Source organism: Perognathus longimembris, chromosome 15, assembly GCF_023159225.1.
Source record: "Perognathus longimembris pacificus isolate PPM17 chromosome 15, ASM2315922v1, whole genome shotgun sequence".
Taxonomy (NCBI): domain Eukaryota; kingdom Metazoa; phylum Chordata; class Mammalia; order Rodentia; family Heteromyidae; genus Perognathus; species Perognathus longimembris.
In genome coordinates this window covers 8,944,449-8,971,025 of record NC_063175.1, presented here as the reverse complement: position 1 = coordinate 8,971,025, position 26,577 = coordinate 8,944,449, and the positions used below count along the sequence as shown (strand labels likewise).

Here is a 26,577-nt window from a genome sequence, read left to right as displayed (position 1 = left end):
TCTTTCTTTTACATTTCATGTTGCTGTAGTTCAACAGGAGGGCCATTAGTCCTGTCAGCCTTATTGTTTCCTCTCAACAGGGCTGGCCAGTCAAGTCCATTGGCTTTCAAGTACCTATCCTTGTTGTGTTCCGGGGGCCTGGGAGCAGGAGTGAGCCGCTCCATCCAGGCCTTGGATAGTATAGACCTGCTGAGGGCCAGGCCATGAAGCAAACCCTCCTGACGTCACATTTTCTCTTAGGTGGTACTGGAGTGCGAGTGCAGGCCTTTGTGCTTACTAGGCAGGTGCTCTATTGCTTGAGCTGTGCCTCCATCCCAGTCGTCTATTTATGCAAGAAGAAATGGAACACTGTGAAATCTGGAAGCAAGTTCTTTAAGGTGGATTGCCTTTGCTGCTTGGTTTGTTTGTGACCACAGATTATTAAAGATTGCCTCTGGTTCAAATTAGAGCTGAGCTGTTAGGGGCAAACAAGGGTGTGTACAGGACAGGGAACTGCATCTCAGAAATGGTATTCACTCCTCTCAGAACATAGTTTCCTCTTCAGCTAAGAGATTGTTCAAATTTCCAAACGCACACCATCTCTTACCACTAGAGAAAGGTCTATCATTTGCATTTGTCATTCAGATGAATAATAGACTATGACTTTTTCCGGTTTTCCATCTCTCCATGTGGGGTATGTGGACACCTGTCTGTAGCACATGTTGTACGTTGTGTGCAGCTTGTTGCCCCACTCTCAACAGCAGTAGTGGAGGTCCTGGGGCCCAGGCCTTGGGGCTCCTCTCCGGGGGATATGGCATAGGCGTCTTCTGACAGAGGAAGTCTGGTTAAATGGGGGACATGGTGTCCCGGGCTGTCTGAAGGTGCTGCCCCTGTTCCAACCAGTGGAAAGCTACGTGGAGCACCAAGGAGATCTGACTTGTTTTTTTAAAATGACACCAGAGATGAATCCATATAGTGAAAGACATCTCCAGTTTTCCTCCTCTACTGAAATAAGGGAATGACTAGGCCTAAATAAGCCACCTTGTTTTCACAGCCATCCTAGCCCCTAACCAGGAGATGGGAGCTGTCCACTCAGCTCCAAGGCCTAGAGGTGAGACAGGCTATTCTTTGAATTGCAGATGCCTGGCCCAGTGGGGAGATCCAGGAAGGCCCTGCTTTGGGGAATATGTGGATACATATTGCATAGCCCCAAGGAAGCCCTGCTCCTTGTGCTGTGTTTATATATATATATATATATATATATATATATATATATATATATATATATTGCTTTGCTGAGGTGTGGCCTCCACCCCAACATACAGCTATTGCCTTTAAAATCTTTGTATAAGTTCTGCTTGGGGCTGCAGATCTTTGAGACAAGAGCCCATCTACAGACGCTGGCCTTTAATAAAGACTCCAAATTTGACCTCTCAAAATGTGGTTTCTCTGTTTTCTCATGAGTGGATTTGTATCTGATTTACTGTACAACCCTACAAGACAAGTTGTAAAGCTTTAGTCTCTGTTTCATCTAACCACAACATTCCAGTTCCCCAAGGCTGTGTCTGGGAGACAAGGGCCGCAATTTGCTGTCCCATCAGTCAGTGAGGAGGTCAGCTACGCTTGCTTGCTGTGTGGAGGTGGGTACTCTCCCTCCCCCCCCCCCCCACACACACTATGGGTCCTTCCTGAGCTGTATTTTAGGTCCAGTGTAGAGCCCACCAGAATTGAGGCTTTGTCACTGAATTGGGGTTTTTCTTAGCTTTCCAGTTTCCATGCAGAATCATAGGTACTTGAGATCCACAGGTGAAAAGCATTTCAAGGAGTCTCACATCACCAAGAGTCACAGAGCAGAAGATAACAGGATGAAGGAGAATGGAAAAAAGGAGAGAAAAACATTTCTTGAAGGAAATGGGAGCAAAAAAGACTCAGAATGATGACTTTCATCCAAGGCCTTTATGCTTTTTGGGATGCATGAGGCCATGTTGTGCAACACCCCCTAGTCATTAGATAGTGATTCTGGGTAGCCAAGATTACTGCTATTTATTATTTTTAAACATGGAAATGTGGTCCATTCCTACACAAAGCATGGCAATAGATGTTTCAAAATTCCCTTTGCCAAACAAGTCTTCAGTTTTCTTTTTTTTTTTTTCTTATTTATTGTCAAAGTGATGTACAGAGAGGTTACAGTTTCATATGTTAGGCCTTGGGTACATTTCTTGTACTGTTTGTTACCTCCTCCCTCATTCACCCTTCTCCCCTCCCTTTTCCCCTCTCCCCCCATGAGTTGTTCAGTTGGTTTACACCAAACAGTTTTGCAAGTATTGCTTTTGTAGTCGTTTGTCTTTTTATCCTGTGTCTCTCCATTTTGATATTCCCTTTCACTTTCCTAGTTCTAATACCAGTATATACAGTTTCCAGTGTACTCAGATGAGATACAGTGATAGTGCGGGTACAACCACAGGAAGGGGATACAAGAGGATCATCAACAATAGAAGCTACAGTTTCACATGGCATGTTGAAAGTAATTACAACAGTGATATATCACTTGTTTCCATAACATGGAGTTCATTTCACTTAGCATCATCTTATGCATTCATAGGGGCATAGCTATTAGGCTCTTGTGATCCTCTGCTGTGACTAGCCTAAACCTGTGCTAATTATTCCCTGTGAGGGAAACCATAGAGCCCATGTTTCTTTGGGTCTGGCTCACTTCACTTAGTATAATTTTTTCCAAGTCCTTCAGTTTTCTGTCTCTCTGCTTATTCAACGAGGCTTGCAACTTCTTAATATCTCAAAGAGGTAGGCAGTTACACTTTAGTTCCTATGTGTCTCCTAATTCTTGTGACTTAACATCTAAAAGTGGGTTCTGGAAGGGGGAAAGGGAGCTAAAGGCTCCCCTTCCTTTTCTTTTTCCCTTTCCCTTTCCCTTTCCTTTTCCCTTTCCCTTTCCCTTTCCCTTTCCCTTTCCCTTTCCTTTCCCTTCCCTTCCCTTCCTCCTTCCTTTTGTTTACTTCTTAGTTCTAATTTCTGAGTCTGGCATTTTTAGTATTTGTTAAAAATAAGCAAGAAGCCAATTTTTCCTACCTGTAATCCTAGTTATTTGGAACAGGAGGATTGCCATCCAAAGCTGGTCTTGGCAGAGAAGTTCTTAAGCCTTCCTCTCAATCCACATCTGAACACAGTGGCTTGTGCCTATTATCCCAGATATGATAGAAGGCCTAAAATAGGGGTATTGACACCTATCAAGACAGGAAGCAAGACCTTATCTCTAAATAAACCAGCCCAAAACAAGGGCTGGAGGTATGGCTCAATGGTAGAGTTCCTTTCTTTCTACTAGCTGTAAGGCCCTAAGTTCAAACCTCAGCATCACTTCTGCTGCTGCTGTAATTTCACTATCTCATCTATCTGTCCTAACTCAGTTGAGTAGGGGTGTGCTTTGCTTTTGTCTTTATGATACTTTTGCTTACATAATACATAATCTTAGCTGTTCAGTTCTACATTTACGGTTACTTGGCAACCTACAGATCTTGCAGATCAGCAGAGGATTGGATCTGACTTTTAGTTAAGACTTGGAGCTGGTAAGGGCTGTCATTCTTTGTGCTGAAGAAGCTACTAGTTGAAGAAAAGATAAAGGAGGACCAGGAGTAGAACAGCAGCCTGGGAAGCAAGGCTGTCAGCTGAGGATTGGATATTGTGATTGTACACTAGAACAGAATTAGAAAGTCAGTACTGTAGTATAAGGTTAAGTTTAATGCTGAAAGGTCTTTTTAAAAAATTCTCTACTATGGTTGCTTGCTTCCCCCCCCCCCCCCCCAAGTAATTAGTGTATGAGTACATTTCTTTCTGGACAATGTCACTCCTTCCCTCACTCTGTTTTTCCCTCTTGTCCCCACCTATAAGGTGTATAGTTTATTTTCAACATAGTGTCTAGGGAGTTCCACTGCTGCTGCATTAATGTAAATACTCAAAATCAATCCTGTACTCAGCAACCAGAGCAGAGCAGTGCATCGCTGGATCCCTTCAGATCTTGCTCTTCTTTCTGGTTGTCTGTGTGAGATTACTCTAGGACCTTTTGAAATCCTACTTTTGCTTCTGGTTTCCTTTTCCAACAGCACTTTGTTTTTAGTGGTTTGTGGTTCTACCTTCACTCTTGGGTCTAATATCTCTTCACTCATGAGGGCAGTGGGCTCATTATCATATCCCTGCTGCATAAACAAACAAAAAAACAGACCTATCAAAGAACCACTGTTTTAATTATATGACAGCTCACAGAAGGGTCTTTGTCTACTTCAGATGGCAGTGTTTTTGGTATTTTAAAACACTGTGCCTGTATCTAGCAATATAGGAATTTATCCACTTATTTATTTAATAACATTTCATTTTCGCTTTGCAAAAATGTTTGCTCTAGGGTGGGAATGTGGCTTAGTGGTAAAGTGCTTGCCTGGGATGCATGAAGTCCTGGTTTCAATTCTCCAGTTCCACATAAACAGAAAAAGCCAGAAGTGGTGCTTGAGCTATAGCTTAAGTGGTAGAATGCTAACCTTGAGCAAAAAAAAGGGACAGAGCCCAGGGCCTGAGTTCAAGCGCTAGGACTGGCAAAGTTTGCTCTAGCAAAATGAGAGAAAGAAAGCTATGTTAGATGCTAGGGGGAAATATGAACAATATGAGATCAATCAATCTTTTTTTAAAAGTCCAAGTGAAGGGAAAACCTCAATTCGTTATAATAGAAGGTATCATTAATAATCATAGCATGCACTAGAGCTTTCTAGTTATATTATATTTCCATTACTTCTCATAGCAGCCTTATGAAGTAGGTGATATTCCTGTCTTCTTTTTTATAGCCAAGAGAACTGAATCTCGGAGAGGATAAGTGACATGCCCAAGCTTGCAAAGCTAGCAAGTAGTGGAACCATGTTTCAAACTCTAGCACAGTGTAGTAATATCCGCTTTTAACCACTGTACTATACTGCCTCTGACCTCAATTGTTACATTACAAAAATGAGGGAAGATAATTCTGAATAGAGAATACCTTGATATCCCATAGCTTACATCTCCATGGGGTAATGATAGACTAGATTACCATCTGAAAGTTAGAAACAATATTTTAAGAAATGTTTTTGAATAAATTGATTTCTATCTCAAGTTTACTGACTATAATTCTCAAGCTTTATTTATACAAATATGCAATGCCACAATAAGATGTTAAGGAAAAATAAATGATTTGTTCCACATTGCTGGGATGGTTTAAACTCATCTCTTTATTTGCAGATTGCATAATGATTGGTGGCTTGATATATTTTCAACTATATAATTACACTCCTGTTGCCATGGTTTGATGTCAGTATTCATTTTTGTTCCGTGAATTTATGGCAGGTAATTGTTTCCTTGGATCTGACTTCCCTGTTATACTTATAAAAATGGTACTAGAATTTGAACGTGGGGCCTTGTACTTACTACATAAGCACTCTACACATTAAGCCCAATAGCCTGAACTGTCTTTTGCTTTAGTTACTTTTCAAATGGGGGGGGGGCATGGCTTTTTCCTCCCAGGGCTAGCCTCAGCCTTTGATTTTCTGGCTCTCACTGTCCTGAGTGTCAGGACAGGCGTGAGCCACTTTGGGAGCCACTTTGTTATATATTTTACAACATGTTAAATCCTGACAACCACTGGACTATTAATTGAAAGTGGTAGTAACTATTCATCCACTGAGAAAGAAAGGGCTGATGTTCATGGTCTTCTCAGTTCCTTAGCTTGCCTTCTGTTTATGCTATGTGCAGTTCTGGAATTTTGGCCTCCCCAGATACTGAACAGCTCTGTGCTACTTCAAATCCTGTAACTCCGTCTTCTCAGCTACCTTCTGCAGGCTGCTTCAGTTTTCCCACTGGGGCCTCTTCCCTGATTAAACTCCTCTTTGCACCCATCCCAGCCCTGGATGTAGAGGACAGATGAGGTACCCTGAAGCAAACTACATGGTGCTTCCTTCTCCTGGCCCTAGGGATGCGCAGGAATGATGCTGTCCCTGCCTTTCGGGCCTTCAGGGGATATTTAGGGCCTTGTACCAGTCCATGGACTCGTGTTTGTGTCTGCCTTACCTTTGAGGTGCAGAATGACCTTATCTGAGCCAGACTTCTTCCAGATGTTTCTTTCTGCCTGATAGGCCATTAAAGCAGTATCTTTTGTCAAAGACTTAGAATCCCTTCCTGTGTTTTCTTGATCTCCAGCCTCGTCCCTCATTGTTTCTGGGTCTTTACTCCATAGTAGGGATGCTCATCAGGTATTTTTTAAAATTTACTTTGTTGTTTTTACAAAGGTGATGTACAGAGGGATGAGTCAGGTAATGAGTAAATTTCCTTTCATAGAGTGTCTTCCCTTCCCTTACTCTCTTCCAGTCCTTCCCTCCCATTTTCAGCCAGGAGTTGTATAGTTCACTTTCATCAGTATGCAGTGAACTCCACTGCTGCATTTTTTTCTACTTTTTCCTCTCAAGTTCTGTATTCTCTCTCACCCTCCCAAAGATATATATGTGAATACACCATATATAAGGAAGACAGAATCATCAAAAAACTAAAATTAAAAGTGAGAGAGAGATTCTTGTTTTCATCAGGTTTTATGTGTTCAATTGTTAAATAGCCTGCACATTATACATTGCATGTTGAGTTATATAAACCATCTCTGGGGTGCCAGGGTCAAGGTTTTAGATAATAGCTAATGAACAAACACTGTGGACTACAGTTTGCTTGTACTGCATGCCAGCCAATAGTTTAGTTTCAGAAGCACTCATTTATTTAGTCAACATTCATTCCACAATATTTTTGGACCATCTGCCAAGAGCCATTAACTGCCAGGGGACAAAGGGCAGAGGGCTAAGCTTGCAGCCCCATTCCACCACTTTTAGACTCTGTATTCTTGGTGCACCAAAATAGAAATTAGAAAAATTCCTACCAATGAGAGAATTAGTAGTGGCTTGATTCCATGACACACAAAATAGCTATAACTTTATCTCCAATACTGAAAGCTTTCACCAAGTACTGCAGTTGGTATGCATTTTATTACTATCACTAGTAACCTTAAGGCCATACAGAGTCATTAGGGCCTAAAAGGGGGGGGGTGTCTCTCAATTTTTTTCTTTTTAAATTTTTCAGTTATACTTTGCTTAGTTTTTATTGAGATCATTATATGGTATAAAGGCATCTGAGCATTTGGAGATCTATCTATAAAGGTTTTAGAACAAAGACCTCAAGGTAGACTTGTATAGTACAAATATCATTGTATCATTTTTATAAGTTGTACAGTATAAATGATCCACATATGAAAGCAATTAATTTTGAAATCATTAAGCTAATGATCTGGATCGTTATTTGGCTCAAACTTAGTTTTAGATATGCAAGTTGTGGTATAAAGAGGTTAAGTAACTTGTCCAAAATCACACAGGGAACAAATGGCTATCCAAGGGTTTGTATCCAGGTAGTCTGAGTCTAGTGCTACCTTGCTGTGCTTTCTCCCATCTTTGCATCTCAAAGTTCTGAGCTTGGAAGTAAGGGAGCTGTTTAACAAAATCTTTAGTTTATTTCATCTCTAACATTCTGTGATCTTTGACTTACTAGCTGAGGAAAGACTGGATTTATTCTATACGCATATTTATGCAAGCCTTTATACATACAGATATCAGCTTAATGGTTTGATTGAAAGGCATGCATTATGCATAAACCACACGCATGAAGATAGCCACCCACTACAGTTTTCTGTGAACTTCCATGGGGAAACAACTATATATTCCTTATTAACTGGGTAACAACAACAAAAAAGATACCTAGAATGTTGACAAACTTTCTGAGAGAGGGAGGATTTGGGACATACCCTCACAGAGGACAGTTTTTGTTTTTGTTTTAAGCATTTCCCATCTCAGTTCTTTGTAAAAGTAAAGAATGAAGGCATGAATTGAAGAAAACTTCATGAAAGAACGTTTGAGGATGCTGTCAAGTTGTGTAAAAGTGACCAAGCAAGAGATTTTTTTTTGAAATAAGTCTGGTTATATATACTAGAAATCCAAATTTTTTGGGAGAAGGAGATTGAGAGAATCAGTGTCTAAGGCCAGCTCCAGGCAAAAAAATGGAAAATGATATCTAAAAAATACCTAAAGCATAAAAGGACTTGGAATATTTTCAAATCAAGTGGCATATGACCTGCCTTGCAAATGCAAGGCAGTTCAATTCCTGAGTTCAGTTCCTGAGTTCAATTCCTATTGGGCTTGGGAGAATAATTTCCTAGTCCCTCTTAGTGGACCAGGCATTCCTTTAAGCTTCCTGAGCCTCTGCTTCCTCATCTAAGATGGTGCAGAGACTCCCTAACACAGTACCAGTATATTAGTAGGGATAGTAGGACTAGGAGGGGTGAAGAAAGAAATATTGAAGAGCAGTCTAGTGCTTTGTGGGATTAAGATTGGACAGGCGACTGCTTTACGAGGAAATCGAAGGGAATTTATAACTTGTCCAACGCGATGGAGAAGCATGTCCAGAGGAGGTTGAACTCTTGAGAAAGCCCAAGTTTCTGTTCTGCCCAACTCAAGCCTCTCTCCAACAAAGAAAGGTTTTTCAATCCCAAGAATTTCTCTAGATCAGCAATCAGCAAGGATGGGAGCTTGTGGCCTTCACTTCAAAGGGCCCTTTTACTGCTTGGCGTCTCTACTCTCCTTGCCTTTTCGTAGATGTTCTGGAAGGCTGCCTTCCCTCGGTCCTATACTGTGGACATTCCAGGTGCAGGAGAACAGAGACTTTGAAGTGATGAAGCTCGTGTAGGGAAAGCACTGCAGTGTGAAGGAAGTAGGCCTGTTGTGTGCACACTACAGACAGGTTTCCCTGGCTGCCAACACAGAGACGCATACCTGTTCCCGTGCTGGTCTACAGACTTGGGACTGGCTTGAAGTGCTTTCAGAAGTAGAGCATAGGCAATAAGGTAACCAATTGCTGACAACTGAGTGGCTGACCCACACTTTAGTGCCCATCATAGGCCAAGTGCATAACTCCCTGGCCTGTGAATGGGCTTTGTGTTTCATACATTGTTAATTTCTTTTGTGATTACCCATTAATCTCTTAACTTTTACTGAGCTAATAGCAACCCTTTTCATATACATATGTATTTATTTATTTACTAATTCATTGTTATTGTTGCATATGTAGTTTTGGGTAATAAAATATGGTATATTTAAAAACTGAATATTTTTGAGCTATTACATTAAGTTAAATCTTGAATACTACTATGTATTATTATTACAAGTAACTCAGTTTACAGTCAAATGGAGCTTACACTGTGGAAATGAGCATGCCACTCGAGGGGAGGACCAGACATAGGAGAGCATCTGATACAGTGAGGGTCATCTCTTGGAGTTCCAAGATGTGAAAAATATTCCCCCTTTCTGGCTTAACAAGGCTTTTCTAATCGCCATGCAATAAAGAGATGCTACTGCAAGTGTGTTTTCTAAAACAAAACCTCCAAAGTTAAAAGTCCATCTCTGTGGTTTATCTTAAGCATTATATCTTTTTTTGCTCCTTTGTTTCAGTAAGCCAAGCCCATCTTTTATAATGAAAAAAAAAAAACCACAAAACAACACTTAATATGCACATTAGGCACAGCTTTCAAAATACAACAGGTCTAAATTTCCCCTCTAATTTGCTGCAAGTTGGCTGAAGCCATTTGCAGCTTAACCTCGGTGACATACTCTCCAGTAACCAGAAGTTAAAGGTCACGTTGAGAAGGACTGTGGCTCTGGGAGTCATTAGTCACAGCTTGGGGAGCATGTAGCAAGGTCCAAGATAATCCCAGCCGTTTCCACTACCTGCACATAATTAAACCTGCAATGATCATGGCTCATGGTTGCCTATAACACTGTGGGTGTCCACAGCCTATATTAGAGTAGTGTAAGCCTAGTCCCTGCCTGAATAGAACTCTCAATATCGTTAGGCTTTAGGTAAATTCTGATTTTAAGGAAACATAAAAGCTCCATTTACTCCATTTTGGCATCAAGCTATGACTTGAGCTACTTCACTTAATGAGCTAAGTCCATGAACACTTAGACTCACTCTTCCACCTGCATTTCATGTTGTGGATTTGCTTTAATTTTCCAACAGAAATGCTTGGTGTTACTCTTTAGGAAGGCACCTGAAAAACTCCGGAAAGTTCTGCTCCTGTGGTTCCTTTTCACTTGCCCTTCATTTCATAGAAACGTGTTTTCATTGAAATTGCATAATTTATAACTTATGTATAGGTGTCATGTAATGTAAAAAACATATGTGCTTGCATTTTCTTTCAGTGTTTTTTTAATTGTCCCTATGTAGACCTGCAGTGTGGACAAGGCAAATATACTAGTTTGTACAATTTATATAGCTTCTATAGTTTTGGCAGTGGTACTAGGGTTTAACCCCATGTGCTGGGTTTGAACTCAGGCCCATATGCTTGCTAAGCAAGTGCTCTTCCACTTGACCACATTCCCAGACCTTTTTGCTTTTTTCAAGTTTTTTTTTTTTGTTGTTGTTTTTGTACTGGGGTTTAAAAGCAGGGCCTGACTCTTGCTAGAGAGGTACTCTACCACTGAACCATGCCTTCAGGCCTGTGCTGGTTACTTTTGAGATAGAGTCCCATGTTTTTGCCCAGGCTGGCCTTGAACTGTGATCTTCCACCCTCTGCCTCCTGGGTAGCTGAGATTCCAGATGATTTCCATAGCTATAAGAGCTTAAATTAACAAAGACAAATGGATGCTCTTGCTCAAGGTGAGGTGAAGCACCTGCTGTTCTGTTACAGCCTTTTCTTTAGCTTATATGTCTGTGTGGACACCGTGGTTACCACACTACTGTCAAGTATAAGTAAAAGAAACATAACCCCAGAGCACAGACCTCTCTCTTCCCTCCCCCCTAGGCTTTTTTTTTTTTTTGCCAGTCCTGGGCCTTGGACTCAGGGCCTGAGCACCATCCCTGGCTTCTTCCCGCTCAAGGCTAGCACTCTGCCACTTGAGCCACAGCGCCCCTTCTGGCCGTTTTCCATATACGTGGTGCTGGGGAATCGAACCAAGAGCTTCATGTGTAGGAGGCAAGCATTCTTGCCACTAGGCCATATTCCCAGCCCTCCCCCTAGGCTTTTGATTCAGTTTACATCGAAATAATTATTAATAACCTTCTTTACTTGACACTGGAAATACAAACATTATGATGTGTTCTGGGCTTAAGAGACCTTGCCACCTCATAAGACAGACATGTCAACAAATGATGACAGCATGATGATAATGGCTGTATTGAAGAGATGCACAAGTTGCCATGGGAACATAGAAGAGCCAGTACTTAATTCTGGATGAGGATATTGAGGAAGGTTTCATAACCATAGTGCAAAATTTTCTACTTTCAAGAAAACATAGTTCTAGTGACTGGAGATAATAAATAAAACAGTTAATTATGTTATTTAGTAAAAGGTGGTGAGTCTTTGAGGACAAAATAAAAATAAGTTGCATAGTCCTGGTCATGATGTTAGAGAGATTTACATTTTGTTAACTTCATTGTACAGCTGAGGACTTCCATTCATTGCCATATTTGTCTCATTGTGACGGTTACTATTGCTATTTTATGAATTTATTTACAGAAATAGTATCAAGAAAAGTTCTAGATATATGAATTTAGCCTCTATGTCCCCTAATACATTTACTTTCTCCATATTTTGAGATGTGAAACTAAAAAGAAACACTGAAGAACCATACTAAAAATGAGAATGGTAAGGTAGATGTGATCAGTTATAAAATAAGATAGGACGGGGTTAGCAGTACCTGTAGCATTTGGGCTAGAGTGAGGACAGATACGTTTTCCATTTTGAAATGATGGCTGCGGTGGGGGGGGGGGCTGGGAAGGAAGATTTCATCATGAGTTTCTCAATATCAAGTCATTAACATTACTAGGATTCAGCCCAGCTGCTCAGCTTCAGCAAAAGTGAATCAGTAAACTACCAAAAAAATCCAGAAGTGGAGCTATGGTTCAAGTGGTAGAGCACTAGCCTTGAGCAAAAGTTCAGGAACAGTTGAGTTCAAGCCCCCGGGACCAGCAAAAACTTAATATATTCTAGTGTGAACATAGGCATATAAGTAGCAGGCATGTCTGTGGTACTTTGAAATCAGCCAGCTTAGATTTGGCAAAGGTGTAAGTTTTAAGGAAAGGAAGTTTTGTAAGGGTGGATGACAGTTGGAGGACTCCACGCAGACACTATGGGAGGCTCAAAATGAGAAAGCAAAGTAGTTTTTAGCCCCAATAGGTCAGGTAACAGTTGAAGGCAAGGTTGTGTTAACATCAACACTTTTGCTTTGCTGGCTCAGGAGAGCAGGTGGTTGCTCTTATTCAAACAGGAAATGCTGTATCTATACCTAGTACTTGGGGTGCTGGGAGCTCCTGCAAAGAAGGGAGCTGGAAGTTCCCTGAAATAGGTCCCATGCTTCAGCCAGATTATGGCTTTTCTTTTCAAACACATGGGTGCTGTGCTAAGAGAGAACATTGCAATTTAAGAAATATGCCAGAAGATTGGGGAAGGGGACAGATGGGAAAAGACTAAATATTTATGACATTTAGGACTAGAGCAAGAATGATCTTATAAATAAATACCACAAGTAATAAAAATACTTGGTCCACAATTTTAAGTAACTCTTTGCCTTAGAAAGAAATTGCTAATGATATATTTTTTTGTTTTATTTTATTTTTTTGTCTCTCCACCACACTGTAATGAGGATATTTGCTCAACTAAAGGAAAACTTCTTCCCAAAGGAAACTAGTGGTTAATTGTGGCTTCTTTAAGAACAAGCTTTTTGCTTTTGTCCATTGGGTTATTTAAGAACTATTTATTGAACAATTATACACACACACACACACACACACACACACACACACATTCCAGAGTCTAGGAATTCATCATTAAGACTAAACAAAAATTCCTACTTTCATGTGATTTGTCATCCAATGCAGAAAAGAAAAGAGATAAGCATTAGTATCAATCTGTATAAATATAAAGTTAGATGGGGAAAATCCCGGGAATGTTGATGGGAAGGGCCAAGTTCTGGTGCCATGTGATGAAGACCTGTGGAGAGCTAAGGGATCAGCAAGTGAGTGTCCCCAGAGTAGACAGCTAGAGGAACAGGAAGCTCAGGTAAGCTCCTGAGTCCCAGGAATGGGGAGGGGTTGGCATGCTCCCAGCTGATGAAGGAAGAGACAAAGAAGGCCAGAGAGTTGATGAGAGGTGTATCAGGGTGGTTGTGCCGAGTCCTTTACAGTGACTGAGTTTTGCTCCTCGTAAAATGAAAGCCATTGGAGAGTTTTGAGCAGAGCAGAGAACTAACTGGTTTCCATTTCAACAGGAAGATTTTGACTGCTGTCTCCAGATTAGACTGTGATGTAAGGCTGTGGGGGAAAGGTGGGAGACTGGTTAGGAGATTGACTGAGTGTTCTCCCTAAGTGAGAAGTGACTGACCTAAGTGATTGTAGTGAAATGGATCAGGAGGACAGTTTCCAGATGTGTTTGGAAGGTAAGAGAAAAAAGTTAAAGATGACGGCAGTGACAACTGTAGCTCATACAAAACTTCTGAGCTAAAGAATGCTAATTTTGGAGTAAATTGGAGTGGGAAGTGAGCTATATAGTTCTGGACAAGGCCAATTGAATGTGTTAGACATTCCATATTGAGATACTGAATAAGCAATGGAAAGAATTTGAAGTGTAGGGAGAGGCCGAGCAGTCCAATATTAGCATAGGGATGAGACACAGTGAACTGGAGATCACAAGAGAATTAGTATTTGCAAGAAAGACAAGGGGCTCAGGGGTGTCAAGAGGATGGGAGGCACCGAGGAGGAACGGCCGCGTCTCTGGGCAGTGTCCCTGGGCCCATGGAGAACTTGTTCATTGCTACGGAGTGACAGCTGGGTTCACTGTAGAGTCGCAGGAGGTGGCCTTGGGTGACCACACTGGTGTTTATGGGGACGTCACTGGTGACCTAGACAGCTGCTTTGGTGCAACGATGAGAGCCAAAGAGCAGCTGGAATCTGTTTAGGGGAGAATCATATATTAGAGACAGAGTAAAGATAATTTGTTTACTGTATTAAGGTGTAGGAGCAGAGAAATGGGGACTGGGGCAAGAAATAAATTTTGAAGGTGGGAAAACATGCTCTCAGAGAACGTTTCTATGCTGATGTGAAAGATCTTATAGAGATGGTATTAATATAATCAGTATGTGTCAAAATTTCCAGGATCGCCTGTCATTTGGATGCTTTTTAGAATAATTAAGAGCAAGAACAAAGATACTAGTGGCTTAAGGTAGGATTTCATTCTTTAAAATTTCTTAACATTTTATAGAATCATGAATTATGGAACTGAAAGGGGACTAAAGATATAGTTTACTACATAGCATGTGTGAAGCGCTGGTTTCTCAGCACTACAAAAATCATTATTGTCAACAACAAAAACTGAAAGGACTTTGATAACATTAGAATGTACAAAGAATTGGCAATGCGTGTATGCTACCCCAGAACTTAGCAAGCCCACAGAGCAAGCAAGAGCCTTTTTCAAATAAAAATAATATGAGGCCCATATCTGTTGTATAACTAGAAGATCTTCTCCCAATTTGTAGGCTTTCTGTTTATCTTGCTAGCTATGTCCTTTGCCATGCAGAAACTCCACAGTTTAACGCAATCCCATTTTCCAGCCTTTCTTTTGATTTGTTGTGTGTCTGGATCCTTATTTAGGAAGTTTTCACCTGTGCCAAGGAGCCCTAGTGTTTCCCCTATCCCTTCCTGTAATATTTTCAGGGTATCTGCTCTTCCTTGTGGTCTTTGATCCATTTGGAGTTGATTCTGGTGCAGGGTGATGTATAAGGCTCTAACTTCAGTTTTCTGCACATGTATAGCCAATTCTGCCAGCAGCATTTGTTGAAGAGGCTGTCTTTCTTCCACCTGATGATTTTGGCTCTCTTATCAAAGAGAAGGTGGCCATAGGTCTGTGGGTTCATTTCTGGGTCTTCAATTCTATTCCATTGGTCCTCAGGCCTGTTCATGTGCCAGTACCACACTGTTTTTTATTACTGTTGCTTTATAATGGAGTTTGAAGTTTGGTATTGAAATTCCTCCAGCACTATTTTTTCTATTAAGGATTGATTGTTTTTGCTATCTGGGGTCTTTTATTGCTCCATATGAATTTGTGGATTGCTTCTATTTCCTTAAAGAATGGTGTTGGGATATTGATGGGTATTGCATTGAATTTGTAGAAAGCCTTTGGCAGTATTGCCATTTTCATGATGTTAATCCTCTCAATCCAGGAGCATGGGAGGTTTTTCCATTTCCTTACATTTGCTTTAATTTCCTTTTTTTTCAGATTTTTAAAGTGTTCATCATAGAAGTCCTTCACCTCTTTGGTTAAGTTAATTCCTAGGTATTTTATGTTTTTTTGAGGCAATTACAAATGGAGTTGCTTTTGGGATTTCAGCCTCATTCTTCTTGTTGGCATACAGAAATGCCACTGATTTTTGTGGGTTAATTATATGCCTTGCTACTTTGCCAAAGTTTTGGATCAGCTATAATAACTTAGAAGATGAGTATAGGGGGTTCTTTAAATAGAGGATCATATCACCTCCAAAGACCCTGAGGTCTCAATTGCTTACTTCAATGCTCATCTAAAGGATTAAAATCTGATCATTTAGTCCTGACAATATTGCCAATAAAAAAATTAGCAATTAAGATTCTTGCTTGAGGATAAACCACATATTAAGTGTAAGAGGTAGAGGAAATCCAGTTTCTGAGTCTCAGGATAGTGTTCTGTGTACTTTTGTTTTGGTGCCCAGAGTAGAGCAGGACTTGTCATTCATGTCTGCATGAATGAATAAATGGCCCTCTAAGACATCATTACTTTTGTCCCCACTTGGGAACCCATGTTTATGCTGTGAACCCCTGTGCATCTTTCTGCTGATTCTACCAGCGAGGTAGAATGCCACATGCCACAGATAGGACACCTGTTTGTGGACAACTCTGAGCTGTTGTTGGGTGTCATGATTTATGCTGTTTTCCTAATAGAACAAATCATGAGGTTATGTGAGGTTAGTCCTGATGAATGTGTAATAAATATTCTAGCTTCTTTTTATATTTAAGTACCTTTATTTATAGCCTATAAATTGAGAACTCTTCATAGTACTCAACAGGGCATATAAGATTCTTCATAACTGGAGGCCTAACCCAAGGTCTGTTATTGTATCACAGACAAATCCTCTTAAGAATGCAAGTTAGGTGCCCCATCCTGTGCCTTTCTTTACCTTGATCAGAATACTGGCTGCTTTCTTTTTCTTTTGCACAAATCCATTGAGATGGGCTTCTTAGTACACGTCTGCATTTGTGTATGTGTATACACACTGTACTGTAATAAAATAATTTGCTAAATGTCACAGTGTGTCCATCTTTGAGCTCAAAATCCATCAATGTCTCTGATCTCCAGCAGAGTAATAGTTACAATAGTCTAACAGCCTAAATGACTCCACAGTACTTCTGTGACTCCATAGCTGGCTCAGTCACCTCAATGAAGCCAGTGTCCTTACCAAGTAGGATGCCTAGAAGTAGCCCACCCATGGGGAAACTCTGTTCCTATGCCTTGAAATAAAAAGAAATGTAACCCTAGTCAGAATACGTTTCTCATATTTTATATAGAGAAAACCATAAAAAAATTTAAATTCATTCCTTGGTTTAAAATACGAAAAAGACATGGTATAATGTGCCATTTTGAGTCTTAATATACTTTTACTGACTTTTAAAATGGTAATGTTTTGATGAGATGTTGGATAAAATTTCCAAGCTGCTCCCAAGGGTAATTGTAGGACTAGAAGTCTAAATCTTGACAGTCTGTTGGACTTTCAAGAGCACATTGTACATTTTTTTTTAACTTATAGCCCTCAGAGATTTTGAGACACATTAAGATAATGTTTCCAGCACCATAACTTGGTGATTGGTTATATTATAAAATGAATTGAGATTTAAAAAAATTGATTACTATATTCAGTTGGGAGATTCTTCTGTGTTAATCTTATTATATGGGTAAATAATCCTTTTATCATGTTATATTCATCTTTCTGAAGGACATCTATGGTTTCAGTAGTACCACTTAAGATATGACTTTTATTAAATACTTGTGGGGTAACTTAATTCATTACACAGAATATAAACCTTCAAATTAAATTCCTCTTTGCTCCAGATTTATGACCGGCAATGTCAGCTTTGTCTTTGAGCGAGGTCAGAGTCTTGTTAGTGAAGCTGATGCCTCTATTCTGCGTTCTAATAGAATGTGCCCTGGCCATCTAAGGTTGGTGAGGTGTGAGAAGCTTCTACATTTTCCTCTCTAGGTTCCCAAAAGTGATGAGTGTTGACTGCACACTGGATTATAGGTTTCCCACAAGTTATAGAACAGGTATACCTTGCATTGAAAATTTTCATAGTAGAATATATATGCGCATCATCTCATATAACTCACATTCTGGCAAGTTTGCTTTGAAGAGTATAAAATTTATACCTTCTTGTTGTTGGGGATTCTCAAGGCAGTTTTTTTAGAGTTAGCCAAACCATTACTTTGTGAATGTATTTGTTTTGGCTTCCTGTATATTAAGTACTTCAACATTCAACATCATTGAAGGCCAATAGATAACAATGTAAAGCCTTTTTACTTTTTGAGGGGTCAAATTAGTATCTAAGATTGTCTTAACATTGTTGTGCAACATCCTTCAGTAACAAGAGGGATAAAAATTGCTATGTGTCAGCTAACAATAATGCCCATGCCTTGGGGTTCCATTATAGCGGTGGTGGCTTGTTTATTTGGAATTCTTAGTTACTAGCAAGCAGTGCATGTGCGCGTGCACATCGCATGCGTGCACATGCATGCACACATTCACTCTTTCACTCTCCTTTCTCTTTTTGTTTTGTTGGTTGTGGGGCTTGAACTCTGGGCTGGGCAATGTCCTTGAGCTCTTTAGCTCAAGGCTAACATTCTGCCACTTGAACCACAAGCCTCACTTCTGTTTTTCTGGTAGTTAATTGGACCTAAGAGTCTCACGGACTTTCCTGTCCAGGCTGGCTTTGAACTATGAATCTCAGATCTCAGCCTCCCAAGTAGCTAGGATTACTGGGCTCAGTGCTCTCTGTTTCAAGTTTTCTCCTTCTCTTTTCCTGCATTTCTTAGTTGATAGCGTTTCATCTTTTGTAGGATATTTCCCATCTTTGTTGAACTTTATTTTTATTATAGGAAATTTTGTATCTTGTAGAGTAGATTCATATATATGTCAATATGAAAATTGTTGTGATTTCTATACTGGCAAATATAAACATACATTGGATATGGTAAAATTATTCATACTAATTTTAGAAACTTTTGCTTACACTTTGCTAACAGCTAGGTTTGACTACTTTGTTATTCACAGTATTAAGTACATTGAAAAGTCATCTATAACTGAGAACAACTCATAGGTTTCAATGTCAGCAAAGATGGAGCCAGAATAACTCTCAGTTTTCAGGTCTGCGAATGGTGGAAGTGTGAACTAAATGAGTCAGTGTTGCTATATGAATTTTAACAGAAATAACTAACAGAGTACTTTGCCAATTCACATAAAATGGCTGTTTTACAGCTGAGATTTTATATATATATATATGTCCTTATTTTGTTACTGAGATTGTATCTGTGAAAACGAAGGCTTTAAAAGAGTATAGGAAACGGTGAGAATAGATTTTTGTTGCCTTTGAACTAATACAATGTTGATTCTACCATGTAGATTAAATTTAGCTCCTGTGAGGCAGATTTGTTCTCCTGGAAGTCAGGATCGAACATTTATCATCACATTTAGATTTTAAGTTAAAATTACTGAGCTATAGGATATTCTTTAAAAACCCTATAAATATTTAAGTCTGGGACTCATACAAAATGTCAGAATATTACATTTCTTTCCTAGTTTCAGGACTCCTAAAAGTACTTTTTTCGGTCAAAGTAAACAAAGTACTAGGAAATTCTCTTACTCTTAATTGTTGTTTTACTTTATCTTCTCTCACATGATATACTACAACTGGATAGTATTGTTTGTACATAGTTAGAATGACTTTTTTTCTTAATTTGAGGTAAATATTGGTTTTGATACAAAATTTATTCTCCAACTTGAATAGGTTAGGATTTCTCCTCTGGACTTGTTTCTCATCAATGAATGAGAGGATTGGACTAATGTGCCTCTATCTTCCTCTTATCACAAGAACTGAACCTCTAAATCATCCCAAGCCCTGAAAAATTCATCAAAAACTTTATGTAGGTTTGTAGACAAGCTAAAGAAGACACCAAAGTTGGAGAGAATTCTATTAGTAGTATAAGCATAAACAGTGATTCTAAAATCTCTTGTTGATTTTAGCACTTTATATAAGAAAATAGAGAATAGGCAAAAGGAAATGCCTTTTCTTAATTAAAAAAATCCTGCCTCCAATCCCCAACCCCTACCACCCTTAGCCAGGCACAGGTGACTCATGCCTGTAATCCTAGCTACTTGGGAGGCTGAGATGGGAAGGATCATGATTCCAGGTCAGTCAGTCTAAGTAGTAAAGTCTGTGAGGCTTCCTCTCCATGAGTGGAAGGTAGACATAGTGGCTTACCCATTACCCTAGATATGATGGGAAGCCTAAAAGTAGGAGGAGCATAATAGCTCAGGTGCTGATCTGTTACTTTGCAAACTATGAAAAGCCTAAAGTTAGGCAGATTGTGGCTTAGGCACATGCCTGGGCATTTAATAGGACTTTATCGTAAGAATAACCAGCAAAAAACAGAGTTGGAAATATGGCTCAGCAGTAGACTATTGCCTGACAAATAGGATGTTCTGAGTTCAAACCATAGTACTGCTATTAAAAAGTTACTTTTTATGAAGAGAAATTATTTATATATTATAGGTGATTTTTTTTTTATAAAATCTGTGGTTATTGAAAGAATCACTGATTTCTGAGTTTCTCATTCTTTTAAAAATTTTGTCGTTATTATAAAGGTGATGTACAAAGGGGTTACAGTTACATAAGTCAGGTAGAGCACATTTCTTTTTGGGCAGTGTCACCCCTTCCCTCACTTGCTTCCCAGTTTTTCCCTCCCATCCCACCCATAATTGTATATTTCAGTTTCAACATAGTGTCTAGTGAGTATCATGGTGACATTTGTTCACCTTGTCCCTCCATTTCTGTGTCCTCACTTGCCCTCCTAAAGACAGATAAATAAAGACAGAAAAGAAAACAAAAACAACAGTGAAGAAAAAACTTTTTATTCCACTCCCTGGAGTTCACTTCAATAAATATTATTTTATATGATCAGAGGCGCATAGGTATTGCATCTTTGTCTTTCCTAAGGATATCCTCTTTTGGTCTCATTGTGTGTGAGTGCCTGTATAATTTATCATGTTCAGTTGTATTTTAGATCTAGCTTCTGCATATGAGAGAAAACATGGGTCACTTGTCTCTCTGAGCTTGGCTTACCTCGCCATTTCCCGCAAGTAACGTATTATTCTTTCTAATGGCTGTGTAAAATTCCATTGTGTATAGTACCACATTTTTTGGATCCACTCATCTATTGTAGGGCATCTGGGCTGTTTCCTTAACTTGGCTATTGGGAACAGGACAGCAGTAAACATGGATGTGTGAGTGTCTTTATGGTATTTTGGCTTGTGATGCTCTGGGTAGATGCCCAGGAGTGGTATGGCTGGGTTGTAGGGAAGATCTATGTTTAGGTTTTTGAGGAAACTCCAGACTGCTATCCAAAGTTGTTGTACTAGTTTACATTCCCACCAGCAGTGCAGTAGGGTTCCTTTCCCTCCATATCCTTGCCAGCATTTGTTGTTTGAATTTATGATATTGGCCAACCTAACTGGATTGAGATGGAATCTAAGAGTTGTTTTGATGTGCATTTACTTTATGGCTAGGGATGATAAGCACTTACTAAGTTGCTTATGCTGTATTCCACTCTGTATTGTACATCTGAAATCATCATGTGTTTTTTTTAAAATATTTTTTATTATCAAACTGAATTACATAGAGGTTACAGTTTCATACATTAGGCATTGAATACATTTCTTGTACTGTTCGTTACCTCGTCCCTCATTACCCCCTCCCCCGTCTCCCTTTCCCTCCCACCCCCCATGAGTTGTTTAGTTGTTCAGTTCATTTTCACCAAACAGTTTGTAAGTATTGCTTTTGAGTTGTTTGTCTTTTTTTACCCTGTGTCTCTCGATTTTGGTATTCTCTTCCAATTTCCTGGTTCTAATACCAGTATACCCAGTTTCCAATATACTCAGATAAGATACAGAGATAGTGTAGGTACAACCACAGGAAGGTGATACAGGAATATCATCAATAATAGAGGCTACAGTTACATATGGCACGTTGAAAGTATTTACAACTGTGATATAACAATCGTTTCCATAACATGGAGCTCATTTCACTTAGCATTATCTTATGTGTTCATAAGGGTATAGCTATTGGGCTCCTGTGATCCTCTGCTGTGACTTGCCTAAACCTGGGCTAATTATTCCCTATAAGGGAGACCATGTTTCTCATCATGTGTTTAACCCTTAATTTCCTTCAACTTCTGGATTGGAAAAAAATTACTCAAGTTCCACAAAAATTGGGCAAAACATTTTCTTTTGCTTGCATTTTACTCTGTTGTGGATGTCTTCTGTGTCAAAATGTAGTTTAGGAGCAAAAACTTCACCGATTCCAAAGTTTCCTAAATATCTCACTGAAAGAACAAAGCTTTCGCGGCTGGATTCTGAACCCAAGAATTTCCTAACATTTGCTAAGTTGGAGGTCAGTTTTGTTTTCCTTTTTATATATTACCAAATACCAACTAAATAGTCTTATAAAATATTATTAGCCAAAGAAGAGTTTACTGTAAGAGAATTACCTACTTCTCAGTTTTTGACTGTCTATCATAATACTCTATTAACTTGTGCCATCCAGGCTGTGTTTTGAGCCAATAAGAGCAAGTGGCTTTGCTAGGACCTAAGCATCATTCACTTGTGTTGGAAGAGGCTTATGCAATTCCCATGTGTATCTGAGATGAGAGCCTTTCTCTTAGCACATTTATTTATTTATTTTGCCAGTCCTGGGGCTTGAACTCAGGGACTGGACACTGTCCCTGAGCTTCTGTTTTGCTTAATGCTAGCACTCTGCTGCTTGAGCCACGGCACCACTTCTGGCTTTTTCTGTTTATGTGATACCAAGGAATTGAACCCAGGGCTTTGTGCATGCTAGGCAAGCGCTCTATCACTAAGACACAATCCCAGCCCTCAGCATATTTAATTTGTTTGTAATATCACTATCCCACTTTTTAAGAGAATATATATGTGTGTGTGTGTGTGTGTGTGTGTGTGTGTGTGTGGTTACTGGATAGTACAATATGGTAGATAGAGAGAGTTTTCAAGGATAAGCTAGGATCAAGTTGGAAGCCTGCCTCTGTCAACACCAGTCTGGTTAATTTGGACAGATGTTTTACTCTGTCCTGTGATTACACTCCAGATTTTTGCACTATTCTTGAATACTTAATAACATGATAGCAATTTTCTGGTATTTTCTATATCACATCAAGTTTCTAGTAAATTCAGATTTTTCGGTCGTTAGTTTAATTCCAGTGGTTATATAATGTAGTTTGTTTTGGGCTAACCACCAACTACTGAGAAAATTTAAATTTTTATGAATTTGGGATTTAATGAGTTGATGTTATTGCTTCCATTATTTCCTGTGTACATCACTTGGACAATAAATAAGTAATAAAAAAGGAAAAAGAAAAAATTTAGCAGCACAAACCTTTCCAGAGTAATGTTAGGTCTGTGTAAGAAATAAGCTATTTAGAGACCTTGGATGCATGTAGGCATGTTTGATGCAGATGAGCCTCACATGTATACCAAAGAAGATTTGGAGATAGGCTATGTGGCAGTGTGGATCAAGCTTGAACAAAATGGGAATGTGCTATTGATGACATCAAGGCCAGGGAATTGGAAAGGCTGTGAGAGTCAATGTCAAGGTGGGGACCTAGGACTCTTCCATCCTAAGGCTCTTTACTAGCCATCTACCAGGTGGGATATCTTGTGTGAATTCTCCAAACTTCTGTGGAGAAAAATCACAGGGTGTGAGATGATACTCAGTATATGATATACATGATCAGCTATACATCATTACTCAAACTGTTGGCAGTGTATGAAGTTTGGGGATTTACTTTAAAGTCCTAATAAAGGGAATGACATTTTCAAATAGCGATTTGTACAGTTCTCAGGGATCCTGTGTTCAATGCTGCCTGCTGGGATTTGGGTGTGGGCTGTATACTATTTTTATTACTCACCAGTGGCATAAATGCTTCCTAGGTAGAACACATACTTTTCTCACATTATACATTAAAAAATCAATGCTACTCATGTTGTTTTTATAACTGGTTTTTCTTAGGCATGAGAGGAATAAATACCAGAAAGGTTTAAGTAGTTTTTCCAGAATTTTAGCATAAGGCAACGACAGGTTGAAAGTAAAATTTATGAGCCTCCTTGATCAAGACGGAGCTGCTGGTTCTGTCACAGCCCCTGCATTGCTGCGTGGCAGCCCTGCCCTCTCCTCAGAGGTGTGGAAAACAGCCAGGGGAGTTTTCAAGCAGAATGACAGGACACCACAATTATGGCTTGCAGTGCAGACCCTAGAAAGGAACTGCATTACTAATCTTGGAAGTAGTAACATGGCAGGTCACAGAGTACCCTGCCAAGGGCAGGAACATCTTGTACAGTTCAAAGAAGAAAGGGCCTTCTGAGATGTCCCTTCTCTGAGCTTAGTTTCTTGGGATCTCCAAATCATCTCAGTTCCCATACCATCATGGCCTACAAATGTGGAGAAGACACAGAAAACAGTAACAACCTAGAGAGCACTAAGCTGTCATTGACTTCTCCATGCTCTATATTCTACTTTTTCAGAGTGCAAATTCACCTGCACCAGCGGTAAATGCTTGTATCTTGGTTCACTGGTCTGTAACCAGCAGAACGACTGCGGGGACAACAGTGACGAAGAAAACTGTCTCCTAGTGACCGAGCACCCACCTCCAGGCATCTTCAACTGTAAGTCTTGTCAACTCATTTTGGTGTTTTTGAGAGATGATTTGGTGGTGGTGGGGTTGTTGGAATATGGGAGGGATGTTGTTTTCTGGTTAGAGGGGCTTGTATTTTCACAAAAGAAATGCATTCCTTTTTAGGAAAGAGGAAGTCTTATGGTGGGAAATGATAACTAGTTTGAATGGCCAGTGGCTTTGTGTTTTTTTTGATGCCTGTCTGGGAAGTACTGGTTGATTTCTAGAAGTCACCCAGTGTTACAGAGGTTTTTTTTGTTGTTGTTGTTTTTTTTTTTTTTACAGTACATCACTTCAGAAGTAATTTTAAATAGGAAATGATAGACATGAAAAGGGTCCATAGTTAATCAGGGAAATAGAAAATAATTATGAGACTTCCAAGGGTTCTGATCATGCGCTTCTCTGTGATTAGAAAGCAACTTGTGTGAGATCTGTGTGTGTATTAATTCCCAAGGCTGAGGCTTTGAGCGTTTCATCAACTTGTGAAATCCATTGGGTTTTGACCCCATGGTTTTGTGACAAAGGAGGAAAGAGAATGCAGCTTAGGAAAAGTAGCCTTTTTCCTCTGCTTCTGTGGGCCAGGCCGTGGGTTTAAGTGAGAACCTTGTGGCCACGGCACACTCACAGGGAGAGTGTTTGCCAGGTGGACTTTGGCTGTGGGTTAGAGATGTGTCCCCAAGGCCTAAATGTTTCAGGTGTGGTCCCCGAAGTGCTACTGGGAGGTGGTAGAACCTTGAGAGGTGAGGTGCAAGTTAGGGCCTTCTGGTGATGGGAGAGTGTGTCATTGGGAAAGGGATATTGAGACCCCTGCTCCTCTTCCTTTTCCCCTGGCTTCCTGGCTTCCAAGAGGTGAGCAGCTTTGTTCCACCGCGTGTTCCCCACGGTGACTTGCAGTTTTGCCATAGGGCCAACTGACCAAGGACTGAAACCCCTGAAACTGCAGCAAAATAAACCTTCCTTCTCTTCAGCTTGACTTATCTCAATCTCAGGCATGTTACAGTGTTGGAAGACAGACAGACTTCTTCATAGGGTCTTCTTACTGCAATTATTCCAGGATACTATCAACTTCTCTCCTTGCTTTTAATTAGATTATTTTGAGAAATTACATTTGATATAGACTCAAACATTTTTGCTTGGAAGTTATTACTAGATAGTTACTAATGCTACAAATGTGTGACTGGGAGAAGGTTTAAGAACAAAAACTATTTTCTTTATTCCTACTGTGTTTTTATATCGGGGAAAGCCACCTATAACCCAATTAACTATTACTGTGCAATAGTGAACTTTAAGTCTGCTATTTAGATCCTTGATAAATTCAAGAACCTAAGAATATGGTTTCCTCAAGAATTTTTGTTGTGTTTGTTTGCATTTTCTTATATTGTGTGTTTTCCAGGACCCATGTCTATTTACTGAGATGATGTTTCTCAAAGATATTGCTTTCCTGGTATTTATTGGCTTATGTTTTCCTCAGACTGTGTTTGTGTGGGAGCTTTTGTGTAACACAGCTGGACTCCCACAGGAGTAATCTGGCCAGTGGCCTAGTCTGGACAATCTCAATGCACTTGCACTCTAATGTTCTACTGAGTATACTGGAACCAACATGTAGAGAGTACTCCTAAGAGGAGGAACTGGGAACAAAGTTGGAAGTACGTTTGAGGACTAGCAGGCCAGAGCATGGAAGACTCGTTCTGAAGTGCTTTTCCTATGAATGGGACAGTGTTCATGAGCTCCACCACTGTAACATAAACTATTCGTAGTCAAGATGTGTCTTCTTCTAGCTAGACTGCTAGGCAAGGGTCCTGGTCCTGACACTTTCCTCCTTGCCTCAGTGCCCTCACCAGCACAGCTGAGTGCCAGAATGGTTACTGGGAATACTGCATGGAACAGGCCATGAAATATACTTAGAACCTTCTAAATACTAGGCACTCAGTGCAAGGTAGCTATTCCCAGGCCAGGGTGTCTTGTAAGGAGAAGGACAACATAAAGGGTGTTTCTTGTGTTGATTCTCCAGACTTGAGAAACAGCAAACACAAACATGATAAACTGTGAAGAGACTAGTATGATCATGTGTGGTTCCTTGACTGAAATAGCGAGTTCTTTGTGGAAAGCAGGCAGCCAAACTTCTCGGTGCTGCAGAGTATTTCACTGACTGTCTTAAAGGTAATTCTCCTTTACTCCCTGGTTTTTCCATTGAGGTCTTCCTGCTTTCAAGCCACTTCCTTTCCCTTTTAGTCCCGTCTCCTTTCATCCTCCTCCCTACCTCTCTTTCTCATCAGTGTTCTTTTCTGATTTTAAAAGCCTATCTCCAGATAGCTTTCCATTCACTAAAAATGTAAATGTTTTAAATCTGTTTAAAGCTAGGCAAAATAGGTAGATCTATAGATAGAAATTTTAAGGTCTAATTGGCAAAGTATTAACCTCTACTTTTCAAATATAACTAGAACCTGTCTCTACAA

At 39.8% G+C, this 26,577-nt stretch overlaps 1 protein-coding gene across 3 annotated transcripts in view; it reads left to right on the top strand.

Moving 5' to 3' along the window:
• Ldlrad4 (low density lipoprotein receptor class A domain containing 4) overlaps positions 1-26,577 on the top strand; it is a 373,268-nt gene that overhangs the window by 166,532 nt on the left and 180,159 nt on the right. For all 3 annotated transcript variants that reach the window (XM_048363762.1, XM_048363763.1, XM_048363765.1), the window contains one exon: positions 23,973-24,113. In XM_048363762.1, the coding sequence (XP_048219719.1) occupies positions 23,973-24,113 (141 nt within the window). The remainder of the gene's footprint in view (positions 1-23,972; positions 24,114-26,577) is intronic.